This window comes from Seriola dumerili, unplaced genomic scaffold (assembly GCF_002260705.1).
Source record: "Seriola dumerili isolate Sdu_G_001 unplaced genomic scaffold, Sdu_1.0 BDQW01000138.1, whole genome shotgun sequence".
Lineage (NCBI taxonomy): Eukaryota > Metazoa > Chordata > Actinopteri > Carangiformes > Carangidae > Seriola > Seriola dumerili.
The window spans coordinates 4,409,890-4,433,851 of record NW_019174393.1 but is presented as its reverse complement, the minus strand read 5'-3'; the positions used below and the strand labels follow the sequence as shown (position 1 = coordinate 4,433,851).

The 23,962-nt window shown below is 41.3% G+C and overlaps 1 protein-coding gene across 1 annotated transcript in view; it reads right to left on the bottom strand.

Annotated features, from left to right (window-relative positions):
• The window catches only part of ptn (pleiotrophin), a 54,197-nt gene that overhangs the window by 9,365 nt on the left and 20,870 nt on the right, over positions 1 to 23,962 (bottom strand). The window contains exons 2-4 of the mRNA XM_022749259.1: positions 14,660 to 14,754; positions 13,383 to 13,556; positions 10,047 to 10,208 (exon numbers count right to left, since the gene is read on the bottom strand). Of these exons, the coding sequence (XP_022604980.1) occupies positions 10,047 to 10,208; positions 13,383 to 13,556; positions 14,660 to 14,753 (430 nt within the window). The 5' untranslated portion in view covers position 14,754. The remainder of the gene's footprint in view (positions 1 to 10,046; positions 10,209 to 13,382; positions 13,557 to 14,659; positions 14,755 to 23,962) is intronic.

Genomic DNA, 23,962 nt, shown 5'->3' with positions numbered 1-23,962 from the left:
AAAATGCTTCTTTCCCCCAAATATTCTTCATAAACGTGTTTAAATCTGTGTTGGTGAGCACCTGACAGGTGTGGCAATACAAGATGCTGATTACACCAGCATGATTACTGCACTAGGTGTGCCTCGGTCTGGTCACAATAAAAGCCCACTTTGAAATGTGCAGTTTTATTTTGAAAAAAAAGGAACATTTCTCAGGTACTGAGCACAGATTTCAGTGTGCATTTTTTGGTGGGTAGCTGTGGATCAGAAAACAAGTCAGTATCTGGTGTGACCACCATTTGCCTCATTCAGTGCGACACACATCTCCTTTGTACAGAGTTGATCAGGACGTTGACTGTGACCCGTGGAGTTGTGCACCACTCCTCTTCAATTGGCTGTGTGACGTTGCTGGATATCGGCAGGAATGCGGAACATGTTGTCGAACACGCAGATCCAGGGCACCCCCAAACATGCTCAGTGGCTGACGTGTATGATGACTACACAGGCAAATTGGTACATCATGCGGCCAGATGCACGGCATGACACAGGCCCAGGATTGCATCACGCTGTATCTGTGTGCATGTGTCTGTTTTGTGCTTATTGTAGGGAACCCCTCATCTCACATGCCACATGAGTTTCAGATATAAAGGGTCAGGTTTTTCCATGACACACCATGGGCTTATTATTGATTATTCAATAATATATTATCAATGAAATATTACATAATTGGGTGACACGTTGTATTCCAAATAATAAATCCGTTCAGTGTGAGTGAGTAGAAGGAAGCTCATATTTTCTGCACTTCTTAGTGTGTTTCACAAAATATATGTGTTTTTTGTGTTTTCTTAGATGCTACTAATCCCTGACTGTAAGTGCTGTTCTCTCGCAAGCTTTTCAGCTTATGCCATGTTGAACAGAGATGTCAGCCGGCTAATCCACACCCTCTTTTTTTTATTTAGACCATGTACATGATCCAAAGCAAGTTCCTTCTGCACTTAATACTAAATTTAAGATCCTCTCACATCACTGTTGTTTAGCTTCACAGCTAAACCCCATATACTTTCACAGTGGTGATGTTGCGGAGGTCAGACTTGTAGTGGTGTCAAATAAAATGAGCAGATTTGATTTAACATAATGAAGATCAAATGAAAGGACAGTAATAATATGGAGAACAAAGATCTCAGTGTATTTTTTAAAAGAGATATAGTTTGATAATCCAAGAGTGTCAATGCTTAAACCTTGAATAAATTTCATGATTGAATGGATTATCTTGAAAGGACACCTCCACAACTCGCAAATCCTCTAATGAATGCCGGCAAGCAGTTCAGAGGCGCGACAAGGTATGCTTAGTCAATGAGTTTTTCAATTGAGTTTCAGCCTTTTAAACATTCTGACTGTGCGCTATGAGGAAATCTTAGAAATCTGTTCTTGTCACCGCCTCGCTCGCAAACTTTCGGCGGGCATTAAGATTTTGACATGCAAAGCGCTCTCACCCATGCAAATACAGAAATTGCTCTTCCATCCCATTTGTTTGCTTGTTTTCATTTGTTTTACTGTTTTTCTCTCGCTTTTTTTTTTCTTTCTCCCAGTCCTCATATATATATATATATATATTTTTTTTTTTTTTGTCAGCATTTTTCCTTCTCCCTGGGGAGGGAAGACGGAGGAAAAAAGGATCCGCTCTCATTCTCTGTTCTATCTGCTTCACGTATGAGATGGGGACTCTCAAACCAGCCTGGAGTGCTTTCTGCTGCATTTGCACTTTACATGACACTGCTCACTCCCCCTCTCTGCGTCTGACACATACACTCAAAATTAGACTGTTTCCAATCTGCGCTGAGCCGAATTATGAATTTGCTCAAAATGGGAGTTAAGAGCCGAATGTGACATTTCATAAAGTGCTACAATGTAACCCAGTTAATTTACCCAAGTATGTGTGTATATAAGTATAATATTAATTTAATGTTACTTTTATATTTCTACTTTATAAACATTTCTTTTGCGTACTACTTTATGTGTATCTTTAATCTGCAAAAGTAAGTCAATAAATTCAGTTTAAAGTATAGATTTACATATAAAACATTAAATCGCATAATAAAAATGGTGCAGTACTATTGATTAAAATCAGCATAATGAGCCACTTTTACCTTGGATACTTGAAGTTTTTTACCCATAAGACTTACATACTTTTAAATAAGTAAAAAGCAATGCATTTATTTTACCATATACAAAAATATGCCATAGAAATGTGTGCAGGTGTGTGTGCGTGTGTTTTCCAGGCGACCTTTTTAAGACACTGACCACAAACTATAACATCCTGCTTTTGCTGCACATCGTTCCTCATCTCCTTCCTCGCGTCATTTCCTGTTGTTTCTCGACGCCATCACTAATGAAGACATTTATGCCCCACACATATCGTATTTTGAAAATGTGTAAACTAAAGCCAAGTCGCAGCTGGCACTGGGTGAGGGTGGGGTATACCCTGGACACAGGTTGCTAATCATCAATTAACCTAAACCTGCATGTCTGTGGACTGTGGGAGGAAGCCGGAGCACCCGGAGGAAACCCACACAAGCATGTGGAGAACTTGCAAGTCCACACAGAAAGTCTCTGTCCCAAGAACCAGAACCCTCCTGCTGTAAGGTGACAGTATTAAACACTGCACCACTGTGCCACCATGTTAATTTTATTTATATATCCTAAAATTACAAATTTGTATCAACAGGCTTTACAATCCCACACACAGACAGTCACTTAGACGCTAAAGCAAGAGAGATGTGTTCATTTGAATTCTAGATTAATTCATTAAACAAATTCATCAGTTCAAATTGACAAAGTTTTGTATTCTCCCTGCACCTTGCCTTAAGATCCAAAGACAATCTCAAGGAGGTCATCATCACATAGTGACTGATGATCTGTCAGTTCTATTTTAATGTAGAAAAATCTGCCTAAAAACTTCTTTTCTTAACTTTATATTCCTCTGCAGTCGTGGTTCTCTGCCTATGTAGGGGCACAAATACTCAGTGTAACAAGGGTAATGTGATGGCATGCGTTTGATTTAAAAATCAGAAGACCACCTGTCTGTCCAGGAAGAATGACAAATACAAATTCGCTCCAAAACAAATTCAAAGACGCCAAATTTATCCGGACAAAGCTTTTTGTTTCACCTGAAGTCAACTCTGGCGTCCAAACAAACCCGTGTTCCGCTCGCCCCTGTTCTCCTGAAAGGGAAGGCGGGGGACCTTGAGGTTTCTACAGGCATTCATAATGTTTCATTTTTCTGTCACTCTTTGTTCTCTCTCCGCCTCCGCAGGGTCTGTGTTTCACCTGTTCTAGACAGGCGAAGACACGCAACTCTGCATCTCACATCGCTCCCCAGGTGCCTCTTAGCATTGTTCCTCCAGAATCTGCAATGACAGATGCTACCTCCATCCACGGAACCTGCTGCAGTCAGGGGAAACCTATCTCCACAAACCCAAGGTGGCTGCTCAGAATTGCAGATTTGCCGGGCAGATCTCTGCTCCCAGCCTGGGGTTAGATCGCCTCTTCTCTCTCCATCTCAGTCACTCTGAAGCCAACATTTCTGTTTTTCTTTTCTTAAGCCCTCTGATCCCACTGCTGCGGACTGTATCTCTGCCATCCCCTGAAACACCACAGAAAAGCATACACAACCCCCCCTCACCACCGCCACCACCACCACCACACCACCACCCCAACCCCCCCATACACGCCTCATTGTGCGCAGCACCCTGTCTTTCTTTACCAGTAACCCCCTCTGCTTCCCACGGCTTATCTTCCGACCAGCAGACATGGGAAATCACACCTCGCTCAGATAGGCGGGTCTCTCTTCCCAACTGCCTCCCTTCATCTCCGCCACTGTCCATCCTCGCTCTGCTTCTCTCTCGCCCTCAGCTCTAACACCTCTTAGCCTGTCACTACGGCATCCTTTGCATCGGGCCTTCATTAGGATTGATGCGCACAGGTACGCAGCACTGCACAACACGCCTGTGAACCGCAGCACGTTTTCAAATTGCAACCTTTACTTGAATTTTCTATTTACATTTTCTAACTGAAATCTTCACGATCCACATCGATACTGTGCACATGTAGCTGCATGATGAAAGATAAATTAGCAAAGCAGAGTAATCATGCGTTTACATGTATTCTCCTTTTTAGGATATCCCTCAATTTCTATGTCGTACTGAAAGAGTCTGATGCTTTAATTGATCAGTTTAAAATACTTTATACTATACACAATAAAACAATGTTGAGTACATTTGCTGTAGGTGTGAATGTGAGTGTGATTATATTGGAAACCTGTCCCCACAGTTCTCACCCACTGCATTATGGGATAGGTGACACGCCTCCACAGCTCTGAACAGTGTCAATATCAATGAGTGATGTTGCCATAGAGCTCACTTATAAGGGGATTGTCAGTTATTATCAAATATATACACCCACAGGATATATGAAAATATAACTTTATAGCATATATAAAAGGCCCATAGTTTTTATATGTACATACCTTAAAAAAATGTTGTATATATGATGAATGTTTATATGATATAAGATGTTGCAATCATATATGCCAACAATATATATTTGATTCAAGTTTATTAACATAACATACACATAAATATTCTACAGTATATGCTTATATACTCAAACCTGTCAGAGTGCATTAAAGACATGTGAAAACTTTACAGGCTCCTCCTTTTGGAAAGTAAAATCTTGAGACGAACAGCAGAGCAGACAGACATGTCACAGCTGGCAGCGCTGCAGCTGCAGACGCCCTGTCTCAGAGGTGTTTACACCACCTTATCTGTATAATTTGGAGCCTTGTCCGACTGCGGTTGTTTGGTGAGGTGACAGTAAGGTTAAGCAAACTCCATGTGTGCACACATGTCATCTGCTGAGCGTGATAAGGGCGCAGTTTATGACCATTGGCAGCATTTCTGCACTCATTATAATCCTGTTTGGACAATGGGACATTCACAGTGGGTCTATTACATCCTTGTTTGCAAAATTAACAAAGGGCATTGACTCACTTGGAGTGAATGGAGTGCTTTCTCCTCAGCAGTTTTTACACCAGTCTCTCCAACCAGACGGTGATTATATATTCTACATGCGTCCACGTGGTTGTTTAATATTCCTCCATTAGTTCAAATCTTGCATCAACCCAGGTTTTTTTGATGACTTCCCATTTCCGGCGGAACGTGGGATGAAGGAGTAAAAAAAAAAAAGTAAAAACCCTGACTTCGGTGACTTCGACATGACTGAGGAGAGGTAAAAGCATGTAATTACAGCTGAATAGTGAGTTAACCTATTCACCCCTGCTTTAACACTGTCACTCACCACTTCAGCTTGGCACTTAAGTAGGTGGATTTCCATCCCGCTGATGGTGGGTTGAATATGAATGTGAATCGCAGCCGGCACTGTCTGAGATTAAATCATTTGCGAGGGTTTGTTGGATTTAGTGAAGATGCAATCAGTCTGAGATGTAGATAAAAAAAATTACTGAACTTACACAGCAATTATCGCAAAGAAGATAGAAGTTCGCTCTCATATACGAACGAACGGGAACGTGGTCTCAGATTTTTGGACCCCACTGTGCATCATCTATATATATATATATATATATATATACACAGATGGTAATTTGTCCTAATTAAAATGAAATTCAGGTTATGTTATTTCTGTTTCTTTCTTTTTTTTGCCTGTGTTTAAAAAAAGAAACAAACAAAGTGACACAAGATATACAAGGTTGTCAGGGGGAAGATCAGCAGTTCAGCTTGAGAAACACAGACATCCAACCGGTAAACATCCCTTCAGCTAGAATGAATTAAACAAACCAACTAATCCAACCTTCCAGGAAACTGTTTGCAATAATTTGCTGGAAAATATTCCTCTCTCAAATCATCAGTTTGTTTCTGCTTTTGATCCAAACCAATCTGATGTCATGTGAGTGTAAATACAAATGTTTCCAGCTTTCAAACCACTCCAAAATCTGTGTAACTTACATTACCAGGGCCGTGCACGACTCTAACTTCTTCCTGTTGGATTGAACTTCAACTTTGGGTTGTAAAATTCTCTGGCTTCTCCTGAGTGAATTTGATTTCATTAAAATTTTATTGAGTTTTCAGAACAACAGCAACAGCAACAGTTCAGGATGGTGTGCTTGATTCCTTTAATAAATGTTACTGTGCCAATGTGTTTGGCAGAAGAAGGCCTCTCCCTCAGGCCACACAAAGGAAACATGACAGTTCTCCAAACGCACTGGCCAGACGAGTCAGAAACGCATTACGCTAATTACTTGATTACTTTTTCAGTCTGAATTTCAAAGTGTAATCCCTTATACACTATTCAGTGGTTACATTAATTGAATAAGTTTTGCTCTGTTGCTTTGACGGTTTGGGGGTCGGCTTTTTCACTGCGTTAGCGGGAGTTGTGTGTGTGCGTACAGGGGAGAGTCTGGACGATATATTGTTTCTTGGCGCAGGAACATGTTGGGAGGTGGTTAGCCTCAACCAAAAACAAGTGCGACTCCTGGTAACTGCGATTGTGGTGGATGCAGTCAAAATCGCTGTCCCAACACTTAGCAGATGCTGGAAATCTGCCGCCATGTTGAATTGGAACGATATTGCAAGGGGAGAAAACCCAGCTCTGTTCGTATAACATCACTCAATGGAAACACAGACCATTCAAAAATTGTGTTTTGATGACATTTCAAACCTAGAAAAATCTATAGTTTTAATAGAGATAACTGATCATTTAGTCGCCAGTCAGTGGCCTTTACGTATGCGTCGGCGTTGTGGTCGCCAACATTAACTTTTTATCCAAATTTAACCCACATTCTTACATCTTGGTTATTTCTACCTAAATATTTTTTGACCGAATGAAGGATTTTAGTCATCGCACCACTGGGACTTCAGTTATCAGAGAAACAAGCTGAGCAAACATCGGCAGCAGCTCGGCTCCCGGCCCCTCTGACACTTCTTGAGTTCTCCAAACAGCATCAGAGAAACACTGATTTTTAACTTGAAAGTACTTTACTCAGTATTTTAGTAGATTAAATCACCTGGGCCGTTTGTTGTGGAGAGGAGGAGACGTTTGTGGATAATTTGGCTCTTGGTAAAAACCTCCTGAATTGACACTGAAGGAAACCAAACTGGGAGTAGCTCATTGCAGTGATCCCATGCTACTTCATGATGTGACCAAACTCTTGTCTACTTGTATTGTTTTGATTGAGAGAACCTTCGTGGCAGGAAATTTCATAATGTCGCTGCTTCCAAAACAGAGGCTGGCTGCTTGTTTAAACCACGCGTCTCATTTTCCATTTCTATGTGTGTTAAATACAGAATATGCAACGTGTGGGTGTGGATTTTATGTAATTACTTTTTCAGTGAGCAATGTAGCTATAATTAGCAGGCTAATTTAAGTAACTTGGCCAGAGCTGTTTAGCAGTCTGAAGACAGCAGTGCCAGTATCTGTTTAAAATTTTGCCTCTGAGCAGTAAAATATCATCCTTTTGATTCAGTGCAGAGAACCTCCTGCCACATTTTTTAAAGACATGGTGATTCATCAACAAGACTCCCAGTGTACCTCGCTGCTGCTGACAGGCTCAACATGTNTAAAAACCCTGACTTCGGTGACTTCGACATGACTGAGGAGAGGTAAAAGCATGTAATTACAGCTGAATAGTGAGTTAACCTATTCACCCCTGCTTTAACACTGTCACTCACCACTTCAGCTTGGCACTTAAGTAGGTGGATTTCCATCCCGCTGATGGTGGGTTGAATATGAATGTGAATCGCAGCCGGCACTGTCTGAGATTAAATCATTTGCGAGGGTTTGTTGGATTTAGTGAAGATGCAATCAGTCTGAGATGTAGATAAAAAAAATTACTGAACTTACACAGCAATTATCGCAAAGAAGATAGAAGTTCGCTCTCATATACGAACGAACGGGAACGTGGTCTCAGATTTTTGGACCCCACTGTGCATCATCTATATATATATATATATATATATATACACAGATGGTAATTTGTCCTAATTAAAATGAAATTCAGGTTATGTTATTTCTGTTTCTTTCTTTTTTTTGCCTGTGTTTAAAAAAAGAAACAAACAAAGTGACACAAGATATACAAGGTTGTCAGGGGGAAGATCAGCAGTTCAGCTTGAGAAACACAGACATCCAACCGGTAAACATCCCTTCAGCTAGAATGAATTAAACAAACCAACTAATCCAACCTTCCAGGAAACTGTTTGCAATAATTTGCTGGAAAATATTCCTCTCTCAAATCATCAGTTTGTTTCTGCTTTTGATCCAAACCAATCTGATGTCATGTGAGTGTAAATACAAATGTTTCCAGCTTTCAAACCACTCCAAAATCTGTGTAACTTACATTACCAGGGCCGTGCACGACTCTAACTTCTTCCTGTTGGATTGAACTTCAACTTTGGGTTGTAAAATTCTCTGGCTTCTCCTGAGTGAATTTGATTTCATTAAAATTTTATTGAGTTTTCAGAACAACAGCAACAGCAACAGTTCAGGATGGTGTGCTTGATTCCTTTAATAAATGTTACTGTGCCAATGTGTTTGGCAGAAGAAGGCCTCTCCCTCAGGCCACACAAAGGAAACATGACAGTTCTCCAAACGCACTGGCCAGACGAGTCAGAAACGCATTACGCTAATTACTTGATTACTTTTTCAGTCTGAATTTCAAAGTGTAATCCCTTATACACTATTCAGTGGTTACATTAATTGAATAAGTTTTGCTCTGTTGCTTTGACGGTTTGGGGGTCGGCTTTTTCACTGCGTTAGCGGGAGTTGTGTGTGTGCGTACAGGGGAGAGTCTGGACGATATATTGTTTCTTGGCGCAGGAACATGTTGGGAGGTGGTTAGCCTCAACCAAAAACAAGTGCGACTCCTGGTAACTGCGATTGTGGTGGATGCAATCAAAATCGCTGTCCCAACACTTAGCAGATGCTGGAAATCTGCCGCCATGTTGAATTGGAACGATATTGCAAGGGGAGAAAACCCAGCTCTGTTCGTATAACATCACTCAATGGAAACACAGACCATTCAAAAATTGTGTTTTGATGACATTTCAAACCTAGAAAAATCTATAGTTTTAATAGAGATAACTGATCATTTAGTCGCCAGTCAGTGGCCTTTACGTATGCGTCGGCGTTGTGGTCGCCAACATTAACTTTTTATCCAAATTTAACCCACATTCTTACATCTTGGTTATTTCTACCTAAATATTTTTTGACCGAATGAAGGATTTTAGTCATCGCACCACTGGGACTTCAGTTATCAGAGAAACAAGCTGAGCAAACATCGGCAGCAGCTCGGCTCCCGGCCCCTCTGACACTTCTTGAGTTCTCCAAACAGCATCAGAGAAACACTGATTTTTAACTTGAAAGTACTTTACTCAGTATTTTAGTAGATTAAATCACCTGGGCCGTTTGTTGTGGAGAGGAGGAGACGTTTGTGGATAATTTGGCTCTTGGTAAAAACCTCCTGAATTGACACTGAAGGAAACCAAACTGGGAGTAGCTCATTGCAGTGATCCCATGCTACTTCATGATGTGACCAAACTCTTGTCTACTTGTATTGTTTTGATTGAGAGAACCTTCGTGGCAGGAAATTTCATAATGTCGCTGCTTCCAAAACAGAGGCTGGCTGCTTGTTTAAACCACGCGTCTCATTTTCCATTTCTATGTGTGTTAAATACAGAATATGCAACGTGTGGGTGTGGATTTTATGTAATTACTTTTTCAGTGAGCAATGTAGCTATAATTAGCAGGCTAATTTAAGTAACTTGGCCAGAGCTGTTTAGCAGTCTGAAGACAGCAGTGCCAGTATCTGTTTAAAATTTTGCCTCTGAGCAGTAAAATATCATCCTTTTGATTCAGTGCAGAGAACCTCCTGCCACATTTTTTAAAGACATGGTGATTCATCAACAAGACTCCCAGTGTACCTCGCTGCTGCTGACAGGCTCAACATGTCCGGCGAGAGTTACACTTTATCTGGTGATGATTTATCCTGCTCAGCTTACCTTGCAGCTTGGTCTTGGGGATTTTCCCACAAGGCTTGGTGGCTGTGACGGTGGCGGCGCAGGTCGCGTCCATGAGCGCTCGCTTCAGCACGCCCGTCCTGTTCTTCTTGCCCGTCGCCAGATCGCACTCCCCCCACGCCTGGAAGTCGTACTTGCATTCCCCTGCAGCGCACAAGGGAATCAGATACTTCATTAGTTGCTTTTGTTTGGTGAAGTAGGCACGAAGGAGGCATGGTAAAAGGGCCGATCAAGCAGAACACCTGTAAAATGACACACAACAGCTTCTGTATTTGTTTTTAAAAGAGCAGTCAAATGCAATCAGTCAGTGGAACAAGTCCCTTGAGCCTGAGGAGTTGTGAGTCTGAATGGCTGTTTGATGAGCGGTTATAATTTACTTGGCTATTATCTCCTTCCTATCAATAGAAAGTGTCCAAGATCAACAAATTGAGTTCTGCTAAAGCCTCGTCACGAGCTTTATGGCTTTTCGCCTACGGGAACAGATGGCAATTCATTGTTTTGATCTTATATTTCCTATATGATGAAACTTGCTAACAGATGAATGTAATCAAAAACTGCCCGGCTGCTGCTCAGCCTGGAAATAACAGACAGATACAATCTTAGGAGCAGAGTCATGAAAGCACTTTCCGCAGCAACTCAAATAAATTTCACATGTGCTTTCATTTGATATTAAATTCACCTTAAACTCAACCCCTGAGGATGCAAGATTGCTCTGGAAAATAGCTACAGTGGCTGATGTATAGTATGTTATAGAAATCTGTTTTGAAAAAGCATGTGCGTGTGCGCAAGTGTGTGTTTGTGTGCTGTATGTCCGTGTCTCTCATATCTCCCTCCCATTATTTTGTTGCCACTCCAGCCGCGCTCCCTGGAGGCTGTGACACTCATTCGTCAGCTTCCTCTCACATGAAAAGCGTCGGACCCCATTGTCACTGCCTCTGAGATCCTAGGGTACTCATCACAGGAGAGAAGAGTGGGAGGAAGGGTTGAGGAGAGGAGGGACGGAGAGCGGTGAGAGGGAGTGACAGGGCCATTGTTGCAGGAATCCCACAGGGAGTCCTCAGCATCCAACTTTCAAACCCCTACGCCTCCATTCCTATAATTTGTCTCTGAGAGAGAGCTTCCTTGCTGGCTCCTGGGGATTTGGCAGGCAGCCCATGTCCTCTTTAAGGTGTCACATACAAGTAGGTAAAAGAAATGCTTGTACAAGTGTGAACACACCCACTCATCAGCGACCCTACACCCAAGCAGATTCCCATGTGTCTGATGTCTTTATGTTTGGAAAAACATCTGATCAATCACAAGATCCTTGAAGTGCCTTCAAGAATTTGTTCAAGATTTTTGCTATTGCTAACATTAGCATTAACAGCTATTTACTTCCCACTCTAGAAGAAACGTTTTCAGTTCAGCATCAAACTTCAAACAATGCTATTACTTCTTTTCTTCTTCTGAAGTTAGCGTGTTAACTAGCTAGCCCCGACATATCGTCACTTTCCGATACCGCCTCACTGTAGCGTCCAGTCTGCCCTGAAGAGGTAGTGCTGCTCAGAGGGCGAATTATAATCTCTTGTATTATAAACACAATGATAGCTGAAGCCCTTGGCAAGACCGGTAAGTAAACAGCTGTTAATTGCTAACGTTAGCCATGTAGCAATAGCTGATAACTGGCAGGTAGCTCCTTTAAGGCCTTTGAGGAGGATGGGGTTAAAGCTGAAAATTTCTTATGGATTGTAATCCATAAAACTGAATGAGGGTGAAATAGGGGTCAGATGGATTGTGGATGTGTCACATGTCTACATCTATCATTTTTTTGTGAATAAAACATCATCACTCTGGTTCTCCACTGGTTCCCCTGGAAAAAGAAAAGAAAAAAAAAAAGAAAAGGTCTATTGTGAGTAGCTGTCAATTGGTCAGTATCAGCTGGGTTTTTACCTACGTATGGTAAGCACCATAATATTAAAACATTCCCTTGCTTTACTTCTTTGTGTCTCTAGCGCTCCATATGATTATTTCTGTGGTTTATTGTATAGAAACACATTAGTTGTTGTATTTCTTACCCACCTAACCTGCCCCACAGAGTTGTCCTCTTTTCTGGGTCATGCTGCTGGAAACCCTGACTCTAAATCATCATCATCATCACCTTCCTATTTTAAGCACAACATTTACACTCCATGTCTCACTCTGCATTGTTGTGTAGTACTTAAACATTGCAAAAAAAACAAAAAAAACAATTTGGGCCATGTGCTGCAAACTTAAACCACTGTTAACCTAGTTTTCACTTGTTTAGTTTTTCAGAATCATTTGGGGTTTAATATTTTAATAAGATGTAACAGTTTTGCCAAATGGGATGGCAAATCTTTCTGGCTCCAGATCTCAGAACTGCTTTATTCCAAGTTCTTCACACTCCTCGCAATAGTACCTAAAGCCACATGATGTTGTTCCATAGTGCAATATGTTACCTACTGATACTTAGCCTTCAAATCTACTCACAAAATAGTCTTAACATCAATGATAGACATTTTTACTGAGCATCATATCTGAATCCAGGTTTAGCTGACAGGGTTAAATTTCAGGGTCTTTTCACACTAATTCTAATGCATTTTGTTGAGTGTGAGTAACCAAATGTTACAGTAGTCATTTATCTTTAATTGGAAGAATTCCAAAATAAAAGACACTGACTCTGTGTTTGCAGTGATCTTCATCTTTTGCCATTTTCTTTTCTTTCCTCAAGTAACTTTCCACAGTTTTAAGACCACAGGAATGTAACTTATTTCCTCTTCTCCCAAACTTTTGCTGCTATAATCTATATAGCCAGTTAGCGGGACCATTATTTCCTGCAGTGAGTTCATCACTCGTGACAGGCTCATTGCAGAGCAGCAGGCTCTGTGCCTGACAGGCCTTACTGGGGGGAACAAAAGTCCCTCAGGCTTGTCAATGCAAGACGTTTCGACTGTGAAAGCTGCCCACAGTCAAGCCCCGCGCCGCCCCGCCGCGCACCCAAAAAAAAAGCAAATGGCAAAGCATAATTCCAGTGTTCTCAATGACAATGTAAGACATTTCTGTTGTACCTCTAATTAGCAAGCTTTCTCATTCCCATTGTGAAAATGGGAGCTTTGTTTGCGTGAATGACAAGCTACCATACATCATGTGGAGGTGTGGGCTGAGATGGATGGGAGTCGTGCAGATGACAGAAAGGGGGGCAGTTCTCTTGCTCTTTTAGTTGATGTGGATTATATAAATACTACATGAAAGTAGACCTTTTCGATTGGTCATGTACTAAGAAATATCTGGTAAATTCCAGCCTGAACATTCCTCCCTCACCTCCGAACTTCTTCTTCCAGTTGCAGGGGATCTTGCAGCGTTGGGTCTTGATGGTCTGCTTGCAGTCAGTGCCGGTGCGCGTTCCCTCCCTGGTGCCGAGTCCACAGTCCCCTTCATTGGCTACGCATACGCTCCACTGCCACTCCCCGCAGTCCGACTTGCGCTCCTTCTTTCCTGTACAACCAAACACACACTTTAACACCTGGCAAACGGGTAAGACGTTTTTTTGTTTTTTCCTTTCAAGGGTCTGGACAGGTCTGTAAGGAGTATTGGGTCAAGTCTCACACCGGTCAACTCAACAACTCCTCCAACCTGAACAACCATATGTTGTGTTTATCATCCTCTGATACGACTCGTAGGACTGTCTACTGAAACAGCGCCCCTGTGGAAGAAGGCGTACCGGACCCTCGTCACCATGGTTACTATAATAACAGTCATGGTTTGGTTTGGTTAGGTTTAGGAAAAGATTGTGGTTTTGGTTAAAATAAGTACTTCCTCAACATTAAGACGGTCTTTGTTGTCATGGTTACGATAATACCCAACATAAACTGCTACTTTAACATGGGATCCAAACGCCTCTCTCCTGTGTCATATTACTTTCCACCCAAACCTCCTCCTAACACGGACATTGTCCGTCTTCATTCTACGTTACTATGGCCACTAGATGTCGCCTAGCAACAAAACGTAACTATGGGTCATAACAACCTGCTTTGTACTCAGGGACGGTCTCAATCAAGTCCAGGTCAGGTGTGTGAGACTTTCATTTTCGACACACAAGTGTGACATATTCAGCGAATTTTAGTTTTTATTAAAACCAGAAATGAAAAGTGCTACATCATATGCAATGTCTATAAAAGTACTTACTTTGGACTTTCATATTATGTCAAGGCAGTTGTAATGGGCTTAGGTGCTTGCACTAATTTCCAATGCAAATGAACTTTTTCCCTTGAATTTAAATTAGGCTAAATGTTGTTTTCTTTACCCAAGAGGGATTTATCTGACTTATTTTTCCTTTTTTTCTCAAAGGACACAAATTACTTTAAGCCCACAGGCATTTTTTTTTTTTTGCTTTATTACTTTCATATATTTTTTAAAAGTTGTGTCTAGTTAAATAAGTTGTTAAAAGAGACGCTGTTAACGGTGCAGCCTGTAGGGAGAGATGGCACTGTGTGCCACTCCACAGAGGAAAAGACCTGTTTTAATGTATGTTGAAGAGGTAAAATGACAAAGTGATTTTCCTTCATCAAACAAATTTGCTGTTGGTTTGCAAGATTCACCTTGTTTCTCTGCTTTGCCTCCTTCAGCTGCCATCACCGTTAGCACCAGGAGCGCCATCACAGCCACACTCGTCCATTGCTTCTGTCCATTCATTCTGAAAGAGAGACAGAGCTTTCTTCATCAGTGTGTCTTGCTCAGTGCAAGTGAACAGCCTGACTTGTCTACTTCACTGTCAATTAATAATTTCTTACATTTCAAAACTACTTTGAGAACTCAGAACTTTTGAGCACTCACTAAAAAAATCTAGAACAAGAACTTGACACATTCGGCTGTTTGATAGAACAGGGAGCGAGAAGAGAAAAAGCAATAGTTGCCTCCAAGTCTCATGAGACAAAGAGAAATAGCTTGGGGAATTTCCATGTCTCGTCTTGTGTCATTTCCACTGTGCTGGATTCCAATATCAACATTTTGATTGTCTGCGGCGCCACTACACTGTCAGTTACGGGTGTATTCGCCGTCAATCTCTGAGATCTTGTCACGGGTAGATACAGTCCCCACACCAGTTAGATTGGATTTGTCAAAACTCTTGTCCACCTCCTGTGGTCTGATAAAGAAGGTGAGTTTAACAGAGTTTTAATTCTTGTGTTACAGCCCCAAAAAGAAGGCATAGCCTATCAAGGCTACTGTCCTTGAAGAAGAAGAAAACGTTGGGAACCGCTAAATTTAGATTGTTTTCTGAGAGTCTTATTAAAGGTTCCACCACTGGTAGCACTGTGGAGCACTCCTGGCCTTCTATCAACCTTTACCATAACAGTGGAATATACTAATTTTAGATTATGGGAAAAGAGATCACTGGTATCTGATCAGTGTTGAAGTATTGGGAGAGAAAAGTTGGATGTGTGCATCCTAAATTAAGGAGTAAGATGTAAGAAAGAAGAACTTAAGAACCCAGTAGTAAAGACACACTGGAGGCTGAACTGCACTGCACAAAATCTGCTGAGGAAACGATTGCACCTGCTGCCTTCAAGCACGAAAAGAGCAAGACAGCTGGGGTGGCATCCATTATTATAATATTCCCACTGTACAAGAATATCAAGATAATAAAATAAATATTTCCTTGGGTTTCTCTCTCTCTTTGTTGACCATTATTTGCACACAGCACCTCACATTTCAGATGCCAAATTTAGCCGGTTTAAGGTTTTCCAAATCAAAACCAGTTCTCCCATATCGTGCATCAGATTTTCCCTCGTTATTTGATCCTCCAGCTGGTTCTGGATCAGCAGAAAGCCGTTACTGTCACTGCACAACCCGCCTAACGCACTGGGATGAAATTATGGCAGTAAACCTACTCCCTTTCGGCTATCCTGACTCCTCCGTGACAGATTTCTCTGTGAGAAATCCTCCAGCAGACAACGCTCTCGGAGAGGAAAGACAGAATGAGACTGAGACAATTACAATAAGTGTTTGACGCCAAAAAAATGCTCGTCTGTGCTCAAATGCTCGTGTAAAGGTTGAGCCTGGCAGGAAAATAATATCCATTTGTCATTTTTAATTAATCATGAGCTGGCTCTGAGCTCTCCATCCCATTGTGTGATGAACTTGCTTCACCCGTTTAAGACCCTGTATAAGTTAAATCTGTCTGTGTGGAGGACAGTGAAAGCCTCTTAAAGTTACATCAGGTATTCACACCTTATATTTAATTGTTAGATGTTATAGAAGTACATTTTATCTAGGATTTTAATGTCTTCAGAAGCTCATAATTAGCCTTACAGAAGCGCCTGTACTTTGTCTGCCAGGAAAAGTCATTTGATTTACATGATTGATTTTTTTTACTTTTCTGACTGTGGCGGCGCAGACAAACCCTGCTTTGATTAAATACTTCAAACTCCATCTCCCAGTTTTTATGTCGACTCTCTTTAAGAGATTCCAAACCATTCACTTCCATAACATTAAAAAACATAAAATTTTTAAAAAAATCATTGAATCCCAACCGTAAGAAGTGCGTACAATGAGTTCTAAGAGTTTCAGAGAGAAGACCCAATGAAAGCGTAACGATAAGGATCATTTTCCAAGAAAAAGGCATTGTGGCCTTTGTAAAGATAAGAAAGTCTTTTCCAGAGTGATGGGCTCTTGGTGCTGTGCAGGCATCAAAGGAGACGGGTGTTGATGACTTTGAATGAGCACTCCATACAGTAGTTTAAAGAAAGAAATAAGACTTGGAATTAAACCGCATTAACCATTTCCTCTGTAGCCATGCCAGACGACAGGTTTCTCCCCCTCTTCCCTCGAGGTCAATAAATTAAATGGAAGTCCATGTAGCTCCCATTTCCGGAGCATGACAGCGCCTACAGTGGATGACTGAGTGGGTCGGAGCATTAGACTATCATTCAAGCAGGCGTGTGTGCTGCCTGTGCAACACTTTGATAAGAGGCGCAGGGGGATTGCCAACTTAAAGGACATCCACTTGTGCTTTTACCACAAATGTTCTCACAGTCGGATTCACCTACAGCTCCACACTACAGGTCTCAGCCCCCCTGGCAACCAGACCACGAATCAGCCTCTTTACTATCATGACTCACACTCCCTTTAATTTGACTGAAGGAAAAAGGAGTTTCAATACAATTCTTCATCACCTAGAAGCAGTGTTGTGTCTTGCAGATGTGTTTTTTTTTTTTTTTCAAGTGAGATACTGATGCATTTTGTAAAATTCTCAGACATATTTCAATGTTGTGCTAAAGCTGATACCCAAGTCACCGGGCACAGGTGGGAAAAAAGTCATCAATCACCGCTCAACCTGTCCCCAGATTCTGAGGGAGATATTTGGTGCAGGATATTGCCATACCTGGAGTGAGGCTCTTCAAATAAAAGAAAGTCATTTAATGCCTGGGAAGTTGTAGACCAAGAGTATACGTTTGTGAATTTTTTAGAAAGGTTCAGTGGTTTTTCGAGCACAACAAACAGCAAAGAAGAGCTGTAGGCTCTGGGTGGCCACTGTTCAAATTGCAGGTCAACTGATAACCTGGGACATAATCACAAATTCAGGGATACACATCAGTTGAAAAAGAAATAACTACAAAACTTTCTGAGTCTCCCACACTTTATAGTCAAACTTTGAACCAGTTAGATTTGATATATATTTACAAGCCAGACTATTTTCCTTCTATTCACATGTGTGTGAAACATGCTGTTTTATTATTATTATTATTATTATTATTGTTGTTGTTATTGTTAAAACCTTTATTTAAACAGATCTCATTGAGATCAGGACCAGCGGTTCATACTGTAACCATGACAACAAAGATCTAATGTTGAGGAAGTACTTATTTAAACGCGAATCATGATCTCTTCCTAAACGTAACCAAGTAGTTCTAGCAGTGTTCCCTTGTGATGTGATGCAGTGTATGTTATTTCTATTGTCTATGACTGTTCGACGTAGTTGACTACACTGTTATTCTTGTAACCATGACAACAAAGCTCGTCTAATGCCGAGGAAGTAAGTCGCATCACGATGTTTTCTGAAGCCTAACCAAATAGTTATTGTGACATGACCGTTATGACTACAGTGTAAATGTCAAAGTCTAATGGAGTCCACCCCCCACCCACCCAGAGCTTAGATTGCAACAGAAGAAAGTGAATGTGTTTGAACCTCTCAGCGTGGGGGGTTACTTGAACTTCAGAAGCATCCAGTGGTCAGTGCGGCTCATGAGCCAGTGAGAATTAGTCCTATCAAACCCTCCATTTGCCTCATTGATCCAGACAAACAGCTGTGGGTTCCTGGTGAGGGGAGTGGAGGAGGAAAGCCAATACTGGCCACAAATCGATGGACCTTCAGTGACTCCTTGTGTGCTTCGGCAAACACACACACACACATATACACAAAACACTCCGCCACTCTGGAGCACAGACAAACACCAGATGCAAAACACTCTCCATCTCTCTCCTCTGTCTCATTAGGACTGACGTTATCCCTGCCGAGTACATAAAGGAGAATCTATTTATACTATCAGATCCTCTTGCTTGCGTCTTATATACAAAGGCAGGAGGCGATGGAGGCGACGGTGCAGGTATAAAGGAGAAACCAGTTTAATGAATCAATTATAAGATCCAAGAGGAGGGGAATCGTTTGGGTTAATCACTGTCTGGGCTGAGTGGAAAAAAGATCTCCAACATTGTTGTTCAGTGAAGAATGGATTTGGGTTCTTTAATTTAAAGTTCAAATTAACCTCTCAAAATCCTGTTCTTAATCAGAGAACTTAACTAAATACATATGGGGAGCGTGTAGTTAAGCAACAGCCCCCCTGTGGCGTGCTAATGATGAACACAAATATTATTATAAGACACATGTATGCTTTCAATACCACTTAGCTGAATATGAATTATACATGTTTTTTAATAACTCTTTGCCCCTGGAGGTAACAAATCAAAGAATGTGGTTTCCAAAGGCAAGGCTTTCCCAGCTCTCTTTGACTCCATCATGCAATATTTAAAGTTGTGCCAATGGGAGGTATAATCCTTTCTCTTTAAAAACAATAAATAAAAAAATTGTTTTACATAGGAAGATTTATTTAAGTCTAAATGGGTATTTGACTTGAGTCATGCAGTGGCAGTGGTACACTTTTAGCCATACAAAAAAAAAGCAAACATTATTTAAAATCCACAAATATACATATCTGGTTTCAGAAAAAAACTTTTTGGGGGTATTTTTAGATTAAATATCATAATAATATCAAATCCTCAACCCTCCCTTTCCAAATGTAGGAGAACCCTACTTGGCCTTCTCTAGAGCCAGTGTTTAGTTTGTCCATTCTGGGCTACTGTAGAAACATGGTGGACTCCGTGGACGAGGGCCTGCTCCTTGTGTAGATTTGAGGAGCTCATTCAGGTGATTGTATACTAATGAAAACATTGTCATGAATATTAGACTGTATTCCAGTTCTGCCAGTAGAGCTCCCTAAATCCTGCGCACTGGTCCTTTAAATTTAGAAATGACCTTGTTTACAATTTGAGGTATCCTATCAACAGTTTTACAGATCTCTCTTTTATAATGATGGTCTGTGGGGAAAATACTTTGTGGAACATAGGAGATAATTTTGCTGCAGTACTGCGAGTGACCACTGGGGTAATGGTGGCGCCATATCCAGCTCTTTTAATACATTCATGACTACACCTTTTAGACTCGAGCCTGACACCAGGTCTCATCAAGACTAGTCATCTCTTGACACTTCCTGTTCATTCCAAACTGCAGAATACACAAAAGAACTTCAGGACTCACCAGATGCCTTTTATGTGCTATTGTCAGACAGTCGACTTGAAGTTTGTTAGCCTGTTAGCCTGTTAGCCTGCGGCTTTAATTCCTGATTCCTGCCTGTGGACTTTTGACTGCAGTTTGGTTAAGTTACACAACGTTTAGTGACTGTTAGCATTAATAATTGTTTCACATTATGATTTAAATACTTTTAGCATCTACGGGTCACTTTGTATTTTTGAAACTGTCAATTAAAAACATATTATTTATCAGCTTTATGGCGCCTGCAGCATAATATTTTGGCTGCATAATGATGAATATTGTTTTACTTCTAAATGATCGCAGCATGTTTGTGTGCCCTGCACTCTTGTGGCCTGAAAGGTGCTCAACAAGAAATACTCAAAAACACATTTAGAGGTCCTCTCAAGGAGCTCTGTAGGCTCAGCCTCTCATCTTTGAGTGTCATCATTTGAGCGTATATTCATGCTTACCGAATCGTAAAGAGTCCATTCATTTGTTACAGCTTCAGTGATTAGTGGAATGGCAGGTAAAGCTGTTAGAGGTTTCTGGCATTGAGCCAGACTCACAATACCCGAGTACTGTTCAGATTCATACAGGCTGTAAAAAGGGACAAAGTCTGACAACAGGTCAAACAGGAAGAAGCCACCACACTCCACCTTTCTCATCTGCTAAGTAAAAAGAGGGATGGCAGCCAAACATGTTCCATGACGTAAGGCTGATTGACTGTACAACACTGAACAACAGGCCGACCAGAACAAAAACATAACTCCTCATGTACTTTGTGCAGAAGAGAGAGCTGTGGCAAAACATGCTGCAATAAGCATGTTTTATCTTGTACGATAAGCTCTTTTTCCACAGTTCTCCCTCTAGCTTTTCCGTCTTTTCACAGCCACTTTCAGTTTTTGGAGCCACATTTCACACAAATCGGAAGGAAAAGGTAGCTTCCAAGTGATAAACACTGGTCTCCTGTGGAAAAAGTTACTTGGGTCATTCATAGCTTTGATCCAAGCACAAAGAAAAACCTGGGGAAGAAAGAACTGACCATCTGTCTCTCTGCTATGCAGAGGGTAAGAATTCTACTCACAGTTATTTGTGCACAGGCCCAAGGGGAAACGCGCAGCAGAGGCAGGGCCAAATAACACAAAGTCATGCAATCTAATTGGGAATGTAGGTGAATCTCTGCTTGAGCAGGTGTTTACCAAACAACCATATCCATAAAACAGGCAAGGAGCTGTTGTGTGTGTCTTACTGTAACTGTAGGCTCCACATCACATGGCAGCTCATACATGGATGCAGCTTTTCCTCCTTTCTGGAGATAACTGGAGATAACTGGAGATAACGGTTTCACCAAACTGCAATCTGCAGAACCAAGTTTGGAAAAGTGCCTATATACTGTGTAAGCCAGATAACAACCTTTAAAGCTTTAAAGCTGCACTAATCAATATTTTTATATCAACAATGGATCAAATGACTAAGTGCAATGTGAACGGGGTCACTCGTGGTGACGAACGTGCGGAGAATTATCATCAGACTGCAGTTTCCTTCAGCATCACAAAGTGTTTTGGTTTTACCGCCCACAACTTTAGTCTGTCTGACCGTTTTCTAATTGACTAAAAATATAGCAGATTTCAGGTAAACACTCAGAGAAACCAAACCCTGCAAAGTGGGCTGGGCTTGGGCATAGTTGAAAAAAAAGGAGATCTCACTTAATACAATATGGGACCTTTAGCAGCAGCTAAAGATCTCTCTTTGCTGACCTCTAATTGGTGAAGTTATTACCTTGTGTGGACAGTGTTTGTTGTTGCTGCTACTTGTCGAGTTACTGCTGATGTTGCTTTCTTGGAAAGTTCTCCCTCAAAAAAAATAAAAGATGTCTCAGTTGGATCGATGTCAGTTCTCCTTGCAAAACTGAAGATCCCTACTTGGTAAATAAGGTAGAATTTGAAAAAAAATTTGAATTTAACAGCGTCTCACATTGAAATGTCTTCACTCAGATGATTATTTCTGTTCCCGCTCAACAAAAGAAGAAGACATTTTATTGAAAGATTTCTTTGTTCAGTTCACTGTTTATCATTTGATACAGACAGAGAATGCAGCAATATGTCCTTGGGAAAAGTCAGGCAGAAAAATCTACTTCTGAGTGGCTTTCCCATCTCAGTAGTTGTGATTCAGAAGAGGGGCGAATACCTCACCTAGACACAGGGCATATTGAAAGGATTTACTTAGGAGTTTCTCAGTCTGTGTGTTCCTTGAGCTGCAGCTTTTAAGATTTCAGCACAGACGAAATGAGAAGTGTATTGACTAGAGGACACAGGAAGCCATTTGAAAGAGACGGGCATGTAAAGCATGTAAAGTCAGGTGTACAACTGCAGAATGCAACCACAAGTAAACAGTGGATTACGGAACGTAAAGCATAAACAGTCGTGTGAAGGGTTACAGCAGGAATATACTGTAGATAACTATATGGTGAATCATATGAGAGAAAGCTAAGAAAGTGCTGCTGAGAGCAATAAAACCTCCGGGTTAGATAACGACCGCCATTGAAGAAAAGTGAATCATTTCTCATGGGGCGGCGGGATGCCTTAATTGAGGCACGGCATCATTTCTCATGTGTTTAGGTGCAGATGATTAGAGGAAAATGCCACACATTTTCTGACTTGTGTTTTGTAAAGGTCAGACAGTGGGGGAGAGAGTATGTGGAGAGGGTCCCCGCTATCTCTCTGAACAGCCCTGGAGGAGCCCCCAGGGAGCCACGCTCCGGAACAAAAACAGCATGTGTGGTACTCAGTGTGTGTGTGTGTGTGTGTGTGTGTGTATATTGTGTTTGAGTCCAAGTCTTGAAAACAGAGCTCAGTTTGAACAGCGGTGCAGGATGACGGGCTTGTTTAATGATAAAAACACAATAATAATGATGACAAACAATAGCTCTGCGAGCACATCGGAGCTGAACTTTCTGAAATTGAAGACTTCAATTTATGCATGAATGCCTCCATTACACTAATCATATTATATCTACTCCTCCAAACGCCCACTCAGTAGTTTATCCTCCCACTCATCTCCGTGCTCCCTTTTTTCTTTATTATTAGCATTCATGTGAAGATATTATGGGCCCAATACTGTCACTGCTACAATGAACCCCAGTTGTTATCAATTACCCTCCTTTTCCTTAGGATTAGCAAACTGCAATACTACAAACGACAGCTGAGTGGAAGACTCTTTGCAAATGCAACCCCCCCCCCCTCCCGTCATCTTCTTTTTCTTCTTTTTTTTTAATCTCAGCTTTGTAATATTTTAGCCATGTTTTCACATTTCACCAAAAAAGGCTGCAGTGAGAGAGCCAGGGGGGGCATACAAGTGGATTAAACTTTCAACAAGGGCTTCTCTTCAGTGGAGACAGGTTAGTAAAACAGCAAAAAAAAAAAAAAACGGCATGTTTTTAGCACTGGCTTAAGGGGTAAACATTTCAAACGAATGTTAAAGAATGTTCAAATTAAGGACGCAGCGGATGATAGCACTGAAGTGTGAAAGATTGCCACTATTGAATTCTAAAAAGTTTGTTTAGAAGTTTTAACAAGTGGATCTGCCTTCAGCTGCACCATCATATTGCAGTGTGCTCTATACCAGTAGTCCTACCCCTAAACCGACAGAAGTTAGACCACTGACCCCCCGTCTGATAAGATTTTTGCCTTAAGATGTTTTACTACATAAAGTGTTTGAAGCCCATAACAAAAATGGTCATACATTCTGTCATTTGTGTTACTTAGGGATGGAAGTATAGTGAAAATAAATGATTCCTCCTTTTTGCTTCGGACCCGCAGGCACCATCTGCTAATCAGCTAGCTCCAGTCTGGCCAGACCATCTCGTCACTTTCCGATACCGAGTCACTGTAGCCTCCAGCCTCCCCTGAAGAAGTAGCGCCGCTCAAAGGGTAGAGTGAACGCAGCAATGGCTGAAGGTCTTGGCAAGACTAGTAAGTGAACAGTTGTTAATGCTAATGCTGGCTATGAAGCAATAGCAAAACTTACAAATAGGTCCTTTTAAAAATTGTGGTCATTTTAAAATTTATCGAATCTAGCGCAGCTTTTCCAGAAATTG